This window comes from Agelaius phoeniceus, chromosome 2 (genome assembly GCF_051311805.1).
Source record: "Agelaius phoeniceus isolate bAgePho1 chromosome 2, bAgePho1.hap1, whole genome shotgun sequence".
In the NCBI taxonomy this organism is placed as follows: Eukaryota; Metazoa; Chordata; class Aves; order Passeriformes; family Icteridae; genus Agelaius; species Agelaius phoeniceus.
This window is the reverse complement of record NC_135266.1, coordinates 4,090,538-4,103,603: the sequence shown is the minus strand read 5'-3', so window position 1 is coordinate 4,103,603 and position 13,066 is coordinate 4,090,538. Positions and strand designations below refer to the sequence as shown.

Sequence of the window (13,066 nt, the reverse complement as noted above, 5' to 3'; positions counted from 1 at the left end):
CAGATATGTTTTCCTCAGTATCTTCTGTCAGATCACATGGATCTGCTATTTTTTATCATCATATATTCCTGTTTAGTTTTAAGTCTATTAAATAGATTTGTTATATTCCTCCTACAAATATTATTTTTCATATCTGAGCTACACTGCCATTTTGCCAGGGGTGCTAAATGGCAAAAGGAAAACAAGAACTGGTTGCTTAAATTCTGTGGGTACTTCATGGCAAATCCTCACAGTTCCAAATATTTCATGCTTTATAAAAGCAACCAAGTGATGATGAGGAGGATGAGGAGCCCTAAAAACATCTGGCCAGCAAAGCTGGATTCTCCCTGTGTTAAATATCAGAGGAAGAGGATGGCCAGCTCCCACAGCATCACACAGGAGATGGAAGGCAGCAGCTGAGAGAAAGTGAGACAATAAAGCTTTGGAGCATCTCAGCTCTCTCTGCCATGAGCCTCTTGGTGAGAACCTAGAAATGAGACACAGCCAAATATTATGGACATGGGGCTGTCAGTGCTTCTCTCCACAAATTATTGGCTAATTTTAGACTAATTGGAAGAGGGGAAAACACCTCCAGTGGAGCTGAGCTCTGCAAACTTCATATTAAGATGTGATTGATAAGAAACACTGGGTGTAATACCAGAGAATCTAAACTGGCAAAACCTTCTGCCAACACAAGAGTTCTTCCAACTAGGATCTTTCCTCAAGCATGAGATACAAATCCACAGAAAAGCAAGCTTGATTAGTCCCAATGTTTATGGAATATCTTCTGAAAGCTCAGTAGGAAGTGGAAATGTGTGAGAACAGGACTTTCCTTCTCAAAATCATAGGCTCTGCCAGATCCTGGTCTGCAGATCTTCTGGAAATGCATTAAAAATTTGGCAGCTACAAGGGCTTCTCAAACCTCCTAAATAATAATAATAATAATAATTATTATTATTGTTGTTGTTGTTGTTGTTGTTGTTGTTGTTACTACTACTACTACTACTACTATTATTACTATTGTTATTATTATTAATTTATTTCTTGGCACACTCTTGGTTTGTTAGTCATGCCTATAAGAAAAAGAAAAGAAGACGATCCTGTCATGAGAGCCATAGATAGAAATGAGGAAAATATCTTCTCTGTCAACTACTTAAATCATCACAAGGAATTAATCAAGATTTTACTCATTAAGGCTGTCGTCTAAGAGTGATTAAAAATCTATATACACTTTATCATGTGTTATTCATTTCTGTAGAGTTTCCTAAAATGAAGTACTTATGAAGTAAAAAGCAGTGAAAAGAATTCTAATGGGTAACCAAAAAAACCTGATAAATGTATTATGAGTTCAAAATTTTTCTGATACTACCAGAAAGGGGAATTCAAAGACAGTAGTGGATGCATAAATCATGATTTTATATGTGCTTTTAGTGAACACATCATGAGTTAAAATTGAGATAAGGTCTTTAGATACTTAATAACCCCCCATAATGCATTTAGTGCATTAAATGTGTTTTCATTTTGCACTTGCCAGGGGTGTTGAATATAATTAGATAGTTAGGCACACAATGAGGAGTCCCTGAATTTTCCAGATGATCAGAGTGTTTCCACCTTTTTTGTGGTGGTGCTGGGGTGATGTAGCAAAAGCAGTTTGGGACAGAAAAGCAGGGAGGGAAGATTTAAGGCCAGAGCTGGTGTCTAAACTGATTTACTTTCTTTGGTGGTGTTTACACTGTGGCTTGAAGATGACTCCTGAAAGATTCACTTATTTAATGTATTCATTAGACAAACCTGACCAACACAAACCACTAGGCACGGTGTCATTTTGCAAAAGTACATCTTTTTTCTTGAACTGCAGAGCAAATGGTTTCACTAAAGCAGCTAAATCGACCCCTTAGGTGCAATGACCACATTTAATAACTGCTCATCTTTGCTAAAGTACAGTGTTTAATGATCTCATTCATTAATACATCAAGGGCTGCTTGGGCTGATTAAATTTCCTCCATCATTTTGACAGTGGGATCCAAATGTGAAGTACAAATATTCCATGTAAAAATGAAACACTGCATTCCTGGCTGATGCCACAGATTATTTCTTAAGTGACTCCAGCAGCCCACCAGAGGAGCTCGTGCCCGGAGCCTTCAGAATTGCTCTCCAGAGGGATTCACTGATCTATGGGAGCCAGAAGTGCTTGCTTGGATTTGAAGTCTGGGAAGGAATGTGTGAGTTTGGCACCTGGCAGGTCAGGAGGGATTTCTGCATGTGCACAGAGCAGATTTAAACCAGGGAGTGGATGTGGGACCACAGGGATCTCATGGTGTTGAACCTCACCAAGTGCTGGTGCTGCACCTGGCTCAGGGCAATCCCCAGGACCCATCCAGGCTGGTGATGAAAAGATGGAGCAGCTCTGGGAGAAGGATTTGGGCGTGCTGAACCCTGTTCTGATTGCTTCACCCTTTGTTTGCTCTCAGTGAGAGCCTGAGACTGCTAAACATAATATTGAAAATACTTTTTGGGGTATTTTAACTCCTTTTAACCTTCATCTTTTAAACTTTTACCTCCTTTGAGTTCAGCCATTAAAGAGTTGGCATCTGTCAACCCATGGCTCTTACCCTAAATAATTCAACAGCTCATTTCTCATCACAGACCTGTGGGCTGCATTGAATGAAGGCCCACCAGAAATTCACTGTTAAAGCAATTTTAAATGCCCTCCTTCACAGGCTCAAGGAACTGTGCTTCTGAGATAAGGAGGATGATAAGAGTAGAACTTTTCAGTCACATTCATGAGTAATTTCAGAGAGTTTCACTTCTAAAGGAGTAGAGGAGTCTCACATTTTACAGCTAAAGAGAGGAGGAACTAATTGTTTACTTTTTTCTATTAACTCAAACATATCAGACAAATTACCTTGGTTAAATTCTTGCTGAGCATATTTTCTTTAAAGGCTAATGATCTCCTTAAAGATAATGAAAAAGTGAACATAGGTTTCTCATCTAAATCTAAGTATCAAAGTCTAGAACAAGATTTTAACAGCACTGTGTTCTGAACTATGGCAGCACATAGCACAGAACAAGTTATTAAATTGAAATTAAATTGAGAAGCAAATGAGCAAGGAGTGAAAAAAATGCAAAGGTCTGCTCTGTTTGCTTTTTCATCATTTATATAAGAGGAAAAATCCTCTGGTTTTACCTAGACAGCAATACAGAAAAAATTGAAAGGTCATTAAATGAGTAATTTTTATTTTGTTGTAGCATCTCTTCAGATTTCTAATGGCAGTCTTAAGACTAAGTGGCAAGGGCTTGTCTTCAAAACCATAGCAGCAGTTGGCATTTTTATAACCAGTCCTAAAGGATGGCCAAAGCTTTACTAAACATGGAAACTGTTTCTGTTACTGGGTATGGGCTGAGTTTTTTTCAAGTAAGTTTTGTTTGTGGATCTAAAGAAGGAAATTCTCTGATTTCTGATGATATATCTGGTCTTGGAGCTCCAGAGCAAAAGTCAATTTTGGCAGTTACCATTCTAGTATTGTTCTCTACTGAAGGTAATAATTAGAATTGAGAATATCAGGAATATCCGAGAAAAAAACTTAGGTTTTATATATAACCAAAAATACAGTGATATCAATGTGATGGAAAGTCTTGTTCAGAGCTTGTCAGTGTTAAAGGCACAACATATAATGGGTATCTCTGTGAGTTCTTAAAAGATGTGGAAGAATATGGCAGAATTTCCAGCAAAAAGCCCAAAGAATATTTCCACTTGGCATTCATCCTTTTTTTTCTATATGTACCCAATGGGATTATAGAAAAATTGTGTTTCAGCAGATAACTTGAATGCATTTAGTGTTTTAAAGATTGATTGCATTTATTCTATACTAAGCAGTCCTGCTTAACTTTTCCCAGAACTTTCTGCATATGCTTGCTCATTTAATAAAACAATTTCCTGAAAATTTAGCATTTCTTGCCAGTGTCATCCATAGTAAATGAAGAATATAAAAAAATGTTTTTCAAAGAAAAGGGAAATAAAACAAATTGCAGAAATTTTGTATGGGAAGGCAGATTTTAAAAGACATTTTGCTCTTCACACTCTTCAGTGGTAGAGGAGGACAGTAATTATCAGTCACTCCATTGCATCTTTTGTAATCATTTACCTGTAAGAATGGTGGGTTCATTGGTTTTACCTGTAAGAATGGTGGGTTCATGTTGTGCTTTGGTTTTTTATCCCTCTTTATGAATAAGCAGCTGGTAATTGATTTTTCAGAAGATGCAAACAAAAATTTACTCACAGCTACCGAGGTGAAACAAGCTGATGCCTCCATTCCAAGTGGTACGAAATCAAATCTATTTGTGCAACTAACTGTGCTTTTCACCTGCCTTGGAAAATACCTCATTGTGTGTTTGGGGATGAAACGAACACAGGACAGTGAGAAAGGAGCTACTGAAGCAAATGTTTTCTCTGAGCAGATAATTAGAACAGGATGGGTGATTGCCCAGAGCTGTTGCTGCTGGGATTTCATGTTCGATGTTTACCTATTGTGAATTAACATAACCTACAATAAATGTTTCTCAGCATGGCAGCCATTTGGAAAGCCAAAGTGTTTGTCAGCAGTAAATATATTTTCTAGTACAGAGGTATCTCTGCCCTCTACCACTGCTGTTTCCTTCTGTTTCTTGTAGTTGTGTTCCAAAGAGCATTTCTGTAGTTGGGCAATAAAAAGCTTTGCATTTTGGCCATAGTGAGGAAAACATCAAGTTAGGGAGATGTCTTGATTTGAAAAGACAGATGTCTGCTAAGGAAGGCAGGAGCCTCCCTTGAAATGGAAAATGTAAACCCCGTCCTCTGAATTATTATAATTTTGAAATTAAGGGGCTCTCAGGTAAAGATATGGGAATAGGAATAACAGTTATTTACTAGGAAAATTAAAAAGAAATACAAATGTAATAGTACAAAAAGAAAAACCACTGCCAGAGTCAGACCATGCCCTGTTCCCCTGTGTGTCAGGGGGTGGCACAGCCCCATCCCATGGGGGCTCAGCCCTCCTGCAGTGCCAACTGTGGCTCTGCTGGAGCAGGGATCCTGCACAAGGGGGGAGTTTTCCTCTGCAGCTCCAGGGCTGCTGCAGATGGGCCTGGGCTCCCTCTGGCCATGCAGGGCAGCAGAAGCTGCTCCTCTGGCAATGCACTGGGCAAAGGCTGCTGGGCTGTGCCAGCACCTCAGATTGGATCCAGGTAGGAATGCTTGGCTCCTCCCCTGGGCAATGCAGCATCTCCCCATGGGATGATGGGATTGGATCAGCCCTGCAGGGACACTCAGTGGCCATGGACAGCAGAGATCTCCTGCAGGGAGGATTGGCTGTGGGAGAGAGAAAGAAAAAACTGCCCCATGGACAGCAGAGAACTGCCCCAGCTCTGACAGATGGGAATAGAACACACAGCCCCAGCCTAAAACAGGGCATTATTTGCCCTCCAGAGAACTGTTGTCCTTTTTTAAAAAGCAGTTCTGTCTCTGAATGTGGAAAGAGAAAGCTGGAGGGGAGTCTGGATTGTGAAGGGCACAGGGAGGAAGGCTCCAGCTGTTGTGGGGAGGGGTCTCTGAACCTGCAGAGAGAATTTCCACAGACCTTCAACTCTGAGCTGTCCCACACTCACCAACACTGGCAGCTCTTGTTTCTCCTTCAGGAAAACTTGGGACACTCTGGCACAATGAGAGCAAATATTTGCATGAATTATGAGAGTGTTTATGCTGAGAAAGACTTGAGGGTCATCTATGAGAGCATTGATGCTTCTGCTGTGTTTCTGCTGCACAGATTTTCTCGATGGATAATTAGTCCCATATTCATGGGCATTAATAACTATTTCTGGCCCCAGGGAAAATATTTACAGTGCCGAGGTCCCCCTTTGTGTTCCCTTGCATTTTCTTGTGCTACAACCTTTTACCAGACTTTTTTTCTTAATTTCTAGCACTTCTGGAAAGGCAGCTCAGGGGTTGATCAGAACAAGGATGGTTGGTTGGGTCCTTTGTGCTCTCTTCCTCAGCTTTCAGACAAATTCAGCACTGCCTGGACCTGGGCAATCCATGAGGCTTCAAATTTTCCAGTGGGATGAGGAGAGCAAGGAACTATTAGGATTTCTCCTGTGCTGCCTTAGAACTTAGTGTGTTGCTGAAAAAAGAAAAAAAAAATGCAAAAAAATATCATTTGAGAAGAAAAAAGTCTGTCAGATGTTCTCATCAGTTGCTCTCTGTGGCCCTGTGAGAAATGACAGAATGAAAAACATGCAGAATAAAACCACAATTAATTTACTTCTTTTTTTCTTGGATATTTACACTTCCATGTTCTGAACAAAAGAGCAGAGGGTCAACAAAACACTGTAACTTTAACTGACCATAATACAACCATTAAACACTTTTAATATTCAAAATTTTCATGGGATTTTCCACAGTCTTCACACCTTTCAGCCTCTTTTTCATGATTTTGCCAAATATTTAGGTTTTACTGAGACTTGGACATTTAGAATCAGGCTTTCATGTCAAATTTTTGGACCTAACATTGTCACAAGCCGTTTTCTTCATTGTGTACCTGTATTTGGAACGTGTAGAGCTTTTCCTTGAGATAAGCAGCTCTTATTTTATTTATGTATAAATAGGTATGTGTGGAAGACTCACTCTAGTGGTTTTATGCTACCTTGGGATAAGTTTAATTATATGTGTACATTGATGCACTGAAATAAGATTTCTTATCAACTTAATGCAAGCAAATTGTGTTGAACCTCTCTCTGGCTGGTTGAAAAGCAAAGTCCCATCAAAAGTTATGGTTCGAAGACCCTCATTTTAATATTAAGTGATTTGATTGCTAATAAAAGCATTATTTGCTAATGTTATTTTTATGAGATGATTTAATTCTTTTTTCCTAAAGCTTGCTAGTTCACTGTTATAAAAAAGCAAATGGAAAAAATCTATTGTTCTTAGATATCTGACAAACCTACCTTTGGTAGAATGCATTTATTTTTTGTCCACAATATTAAGATTTATCTATTATTCCATTTTTAACCTCTCCCATGGAGAGGTGTTATATACTTACTTTGGCACTGTAAAGACCAGTGTTTTTTTCATGCCAGGTAAAAAATACATTGAGGTTGTGCACAGAAAGTGAATTATCTGGTAAAACCAACCTTAGTGAGTGTGTTGCTGGATCAGCAAAAATCTGGTTTTAATTTTTGCTTCTTTTCGCTATGAAGTGTTATAATTCTGCATGTGACTGCTCTGCCATTTTGAATTACCCAATAAATTGCCAACAAATTGCTGGAATTCTGATGTCTCCCTTTGCTCCCTTCCCACAGTGCCCCCCAGGTTTGTGGTCCAGCCCAGTGACCAGGACGGGATCTATGGGAAAGCCGTCATCCTCAACTGCTCTGCCGAGGGCTATCCCGTTCCTACCATTGTCTGGAAGTACTCCAAAGGTAGGATTCCTGTGGGGACCACTGAGGACAGGCCAATTCTGCCTTCAGAACATCCCACTCACCCCTAAGTTGCTGTTTTAATCTCCAAATTGCCAGGGAGCAGCAGGGTCCAATGAGGGACATAGCAGTCATGTTTTATTCCTCATAAATCATCTCCCCCAGTAATGGATTCTTTGCTTCTTTTTTGCCAAGGTTGGGATTAAATGTGTGAGATGGTATTTCTTGTTGGGACTCAGATGTTTATTAGTTCTTATCTCTGTTACAATCTCACAAACTGTGAGTTCTGCAGTACTTTAACAAGCTAAAAATGGAGATGTATTTCTCTTTCTACAAGGCCTTTTAAGGATAAACTGTCCAATTAACAAATGACACTTAAATTATTTTAACTTTTAACCCAATAACCAACCACCTGTGCCCACAATGGGGACTTTTTTATCCAATTACACAAAACCACCCGAACCCAAGGAGAAGGTGAAGAAGAAGAGGAAGCAGCCTCCAACCTAAAACCTCCACCTTGCTTTATATCTATTCTAAACCCTTAAACTCTGAGTTTCCCACCCTATGATATCACACACTTCTATTCAAGCTCCACACCCACAATCCCAGTTCTACCATTCCATTTTGGAAGCCTTCTCCATGGCCTCAGGTCAAATGCAGGGGGTCAGTACCTGGCAGCACAGAAAGTCTCAAATTCTCAGCAGCCAGGGTTCCAACACCCCAGCACAAAGTTCTGGTCACTGTCCCACACAAGGCTGAGCTGGATGGACTTTTGCTCTGCCCTGGAGATGTCCTGGCTGTGCCTGTGAGCCTGTGTCAGCTCAGCAGGCAAGGGATGAAAGGGATGGCTGGGGGAGAACAGACACAGCTTTAATTGGAACAACCAGCAAGGTTCACCAGCAGCATCTGGCTGCTTTCCCCGCCCCCCCCCCCCATTCAAAATTTGTGATAACATGGCCAATCACATCTTTTCAGCAAAGAAGGAAGGTCAGGTAGCATTAGCATAAGCAGTAATTCAGTATGAGCTTTACATAATGCTTTAACAATTTCTCCTCGTGTAACAGAGCATTAAAAGTGGCCCCACTTGACCCTCAGTAACCATAGGAAATTGACTGCTTTTTAGTTAAAATGGGCTGCCTGATAGATTACATCTTCTGGCCAGCTGTCTTCTGGTAGTTTAGCAAAAAAAAAAACAAAAAACAAAAAACCACTTTCTGCAAACTCTGTACCCAATCTAAATGAGTTAATTCCTTAAAAAAACAAAATTAGGTGCTATTGAGAAGAAATCTTGATGTATTGCTCCATGTGATTTTTGGTCTTCTTAGAATCTAATTGTAAATATTCAAATTGTATTTGAAGAAAAAAGGGTGAGAGAAAAATTCATGTTATAAACTATTTGTGTTCTTATTGATAAATTAGGGTTTGTTGCAAGGGTGCGGAGTTCCAAATTCCATTAACTCAGTGATATGTGGTATTTTAATTCTGAACAAAGGGCACCAAGAGGTAATTCTGGTTTCTTCTGTTTGTGTGCTGAAGGAGCACAAGCCAAGCTAGATGAGTTTCAATTAACTGTGAGGAGATAAATAACTCATATTGGAATGGTAGAATCATAGAGTAGTTGGACAAATCCCCTTTTAGACTCATCCAAGCAGATGTATGGGATAAGATTCTCTCCTGCTCAGGAAGGATTTTGGCTGCAAAAGCAGTAAAAATATGTGTGCAGATTAAGAAAACTTTGCAAACTGCTGCACAAATTTTTTTCCAATTTTTCCAGTAGCTGTCCTCGGGAGTATTAGCCCTCTCCTTTCTGTGAACACTAAGTTTTTCCCACAATTTTTCATGTGAAGAAACACAGGAAGTGAGTGGGCAATCAATGGCAGGCATCTACAGTTGATAAAGCATAAATTTGCATTCCAACTAAACGACAGGAAAAATTTCTCGTTAAAGAAAAGAACTGAACAAAAATAAAAGCGGGACAAGCACGTGACAGAAATAGGTGAAAAATCAACAATGGCAACTAAATTTTCTATGAAAACATTATCATTGTAACATTTTTAAGCTCATAGTATTGATCACCAGGCCTTCAAGCTGTAAGTTCCCAAAGCAGACTCTTCCAGGTTTAGAAGTATTTTTGATATACATGTCTGATTTTTTTTTTTTTAATATTCTAGATGTTGTATTTGTATGTTGTTCTAGCTCACTATGTTACACTAAATAATTCCCCATAATATTTATTCACTGTATTTCCTTCTGGGTTGACTCAGCCAACTGTTTATAGTGATTAATGCTGACAGATATTAACTTTGTGTACAGAAAATAGTGTGAGAGAATTCCATTGAAGAAGAGCACATTTTGACTTCCCTGAAAAATCCCGTGTCCTGCTGCCAAAATATTTTTTTACAAGAAATGTGTCTTAATATACATTTAGGGAATCTTTAATATTGGAGGAACCTGAACTTCTGGTGACAGTACAGCAGGATCGTGTTTTCTGTTCCTTAAATTACCCAGTATCTTATTTCCAAGGAAAAGTAGTTTCTTTGTTAAAACCAGACTTGATACAAAAATCTTTGGCTTCCTGTTTTTATGGACCTTCCATTTTTACAGTGCTGCCAAAAATGTCTGATCAGCGGTCTGAGCTTTTTGTTGTTTTGTTTCATTTAGGGTTTTTTTGTGGATAGTTTGGAGGGTTTTTTAACAGTGCACTTTCTCAGTAAATCCTGGCTGCAAACACGGCAGGACAGAGACTTTTTGTGTCACCAGTCCATCAGCTGTAGCAAGAAACAAGAGGAACAGTCACTGATGTGGTTTTCCATGATATTCAGGGTTTCATAAACAAGGGCCTCGAGGTCCCCTGAGTGTGCCATGTTTACTACAGCAGACATCCCTCTCAGTCATAAGAAATTCATTTGCTGTTTGCATTAGGGATGCATGCTGCCATGACTGTTCAGCTGTAATTGTCAATAATTCATCAGCCTCTAAATGTATAACAAATGTGCCTTTTCACCCATGCAAGGGCTGAAAATCTTCGTTTCCTCTCTCCCCCTTCCTGGTTCTTCTGCTTGGTGGTCCTTTTGCCCCTTTAACATGGGAAAATTATTGCTGCAATTGCATTCCCTCTTTTCATGCAATGAATTCAATTTGGATAATTGTCTTGGTTTGAATAGACGTCTGCTAAGGAAGGCAGGAACCTCCCTTGAAATGGAAAATGTAAATCCCCTCCCTCTGAATTATTATAATTTTGAAATTAAAAAGCTCTCAGGTAAAGATTCAGGAATAGGAATAACAGTTCTTTATTAGGAAAATTAAAAAGAAACACAAATGTAATATTACAAAAACAAAAACCACTGTCAGAGTCAGAGCAGTCCCTGTTCCCCTGTGTGTCAGGGGGTGGCACAGCCCCATCCCATGGGGGCTCAGCCCTCCTGCAGTGCCAGCTGTGGCTCTGCTGGAGCAGGGATCCTGCACAAGGGGGGAGTTTTCCTCTGCAGCTCCAGGGCTGCTGTAGATGGGCCTGGGCTCCCTCTGGCCATGCAGGGCAGCAGAAGCTGCTCCTCTGGCAATGCACTGGGCAAAGGCTGCTGGGCTGTGCCAGCACCTCAGATTGGATCCAGGTAGGAATGCTTGGCTCCTCCCCTGGGCAATGCAGCATCTCCCCATGGGATGATGGGATTGGATCAGCCCTGCAGGGACACTCAGTGGCCATGGACAGCAGAGATCTCCTGCAGGGAGGATTGGCTGGGGGAGAGAGAAAGAAAAAACTGCCCCATGGACAGCAGAGAACTGCCCCAGCTCTGACAGATGGAATAGAACACACACCCTCAGCCTAAAGCAGGGCATTATTTGCCCTCCAGAGGACTGTTGTCCTTTTTTAAAAAGCAGCTCTATCTCTGAATGTGGAAAGAGAAAGCTGGAGGGGAGTCTGGATTGTGAAGGCACAGGGAGGAAGGCTCCAGCTGTTGTGGGGAGGGGTCTCTGAACCTGCAGAGAGAATTTCCACAGACCTTCAACTCTGAGCTGTCCCACACTCACCAACACTGGCAGCTCTTGTTTCTCCTTCAGGAAAACTTGGGACACTCTGGCACAATGAGAGCAAATATTTGCATGAATTATGAGAGTGTTTATGCTGAAAAAAAAAAACTTGAGGGTCATCTATGAGAGCATTGGTGCTTCTGCTGTGTTTCTGTTTTCTCTAACGGATGGAAATATAATACACACCCCCAGCCTAAGACAATAACAAACCATCCTGCTCATTCTGATGACATCAAAGCCATTTTCATTGCACTGAGCCTCTAAGAACAGGAAGCTGCACCTTGTGCCTTGTTAAAAATAAAACCAGGAGATGCCTTTTAACCTTTCTCTGTGGGTTCCTTGCTGCAGGTGCCGGGGTTCCCCAGTTCCAGCCGATCGCGCTGAACGGTCGCATCCAGCTGCTCACAAACGGCTCCTTGCTGATCAAACATGTGCTGGAAGAAGACAGTGGATACTACCTCTGCAAGGTCAGCAATGATGTGGGAGCAGACGTCAGCAAGTCCATGTACCTCACTGTTAAAAGTAAGAACTGAAACGCTTCTCTGTGATCCAGATATTGCCATTGAGTGAAAAAAGGCTTTACTGCATCCGTAGTGTGGAGGGAAGGGAACGGGCCTGGGAGGGGAGAGGTTGAATTTGTTGGTTTTTGATTTAATTTTGGCTTTCAGCTGTGTGTGGTAGCACCTGGAAGTTAGGATGGTTAATGAAAACCTTTGTTAGGTAGAGGAAGAAAAGCAAATTTGTACCAGGTCTGAATGCTATCCCTGAGTCATGAAGGGAAAATAAGAAAGTTGTTCAGGAGTACAAAAAAAATTAACAAAGGAGAAATCCCCACAGCAATTGTCATAAATTCCAGAAGCTGAAGGAAATGTGGATTAAAAAGATACTTTATCAATTCTTAATGTGTCATAGATGGAAACTATAGGTACAATTACTATAGGTAGATATCACAAGATATTACAACATACTCTAAGATTTTATAGATACAGCCATAGTATTTATTTTGCCTTAGCCAGGTAATTTTTGGAAAATCCATGTAATTGCACAAGCTCTAATTGCTGTACTTTCCAGGAACAAGAGACAAAAGCAGTCCAGTTTTCAAGTTCATATTAGCTATAATTCCTTGAAACATCAACACAGTTTAGAAAATAGAGGAAATATAATGGGAAAGAAAAGGTGTAGAGATAATATAATTTCTCTCACTAGAGAAAAAAAAAAGACTATTGACACATCAATGTGCCAAATGTCACAATGTGCCAATGTGCCAATACTGTCAGACCAGTACTGAAGGAGGTGACCACACTATGTACTTTCATGTTTTGAAAGGTTTTTGAAGATTTACAGAATGCTTTGAAGTTCTGGGATGCCAATTACCTTGAAAAAGTTTTGCCCTTGAAAGTAAAAAGATTTTTTTTTTCCAGAAAGGAAGGGAAATGGAATTTATTCTCTATTGGAGAGTGCACTTTAGACCATTAATGTTTAGGTCGAGGGGTGTTGTTTGTTCTTGAGAATTAACAACTAAGTTATTTTAAGAGTGTCAAACATTTGACTCTAATTTAAAATAGTAATTTTATCTTCTAAAAAACAACATGATGACCCCTCCAGCAAA

The 13,066-nt window shown here is 40.2% G+C and overlaps 1 protein-coding gene across 4 annotated transcripts in view; it reads left to right on the top strand.

Moving 5' to 3' along the window:
- DSCAM (DS cell adhesion molecule) overlaps positions 1-13,066 on the top strand; it is a 471,885-nt gene that overhangs the window by 304,914 nt on the left and 153,905 nt on the right. For 3 of the 4 annotated variants that reach the window (XM_077170965.1, XM_077170975.1, XM_077170984.1), the window contains exons 10-11: positions 7,312-7,431; positions 11,806-11,979. In XM_077170965.1, the coding sequence (XP_077027080.1) occupies positions 7,312-7,431; positions 11,806-11,979 (294 nt within the window). The remainder of the gene's footprint in view (positions 1-7,311; positions 7,432-11,805; positions 11,980-13,066) is intronic. The other variant, XM_077170994.1, reaches the window with a different exon arrangement.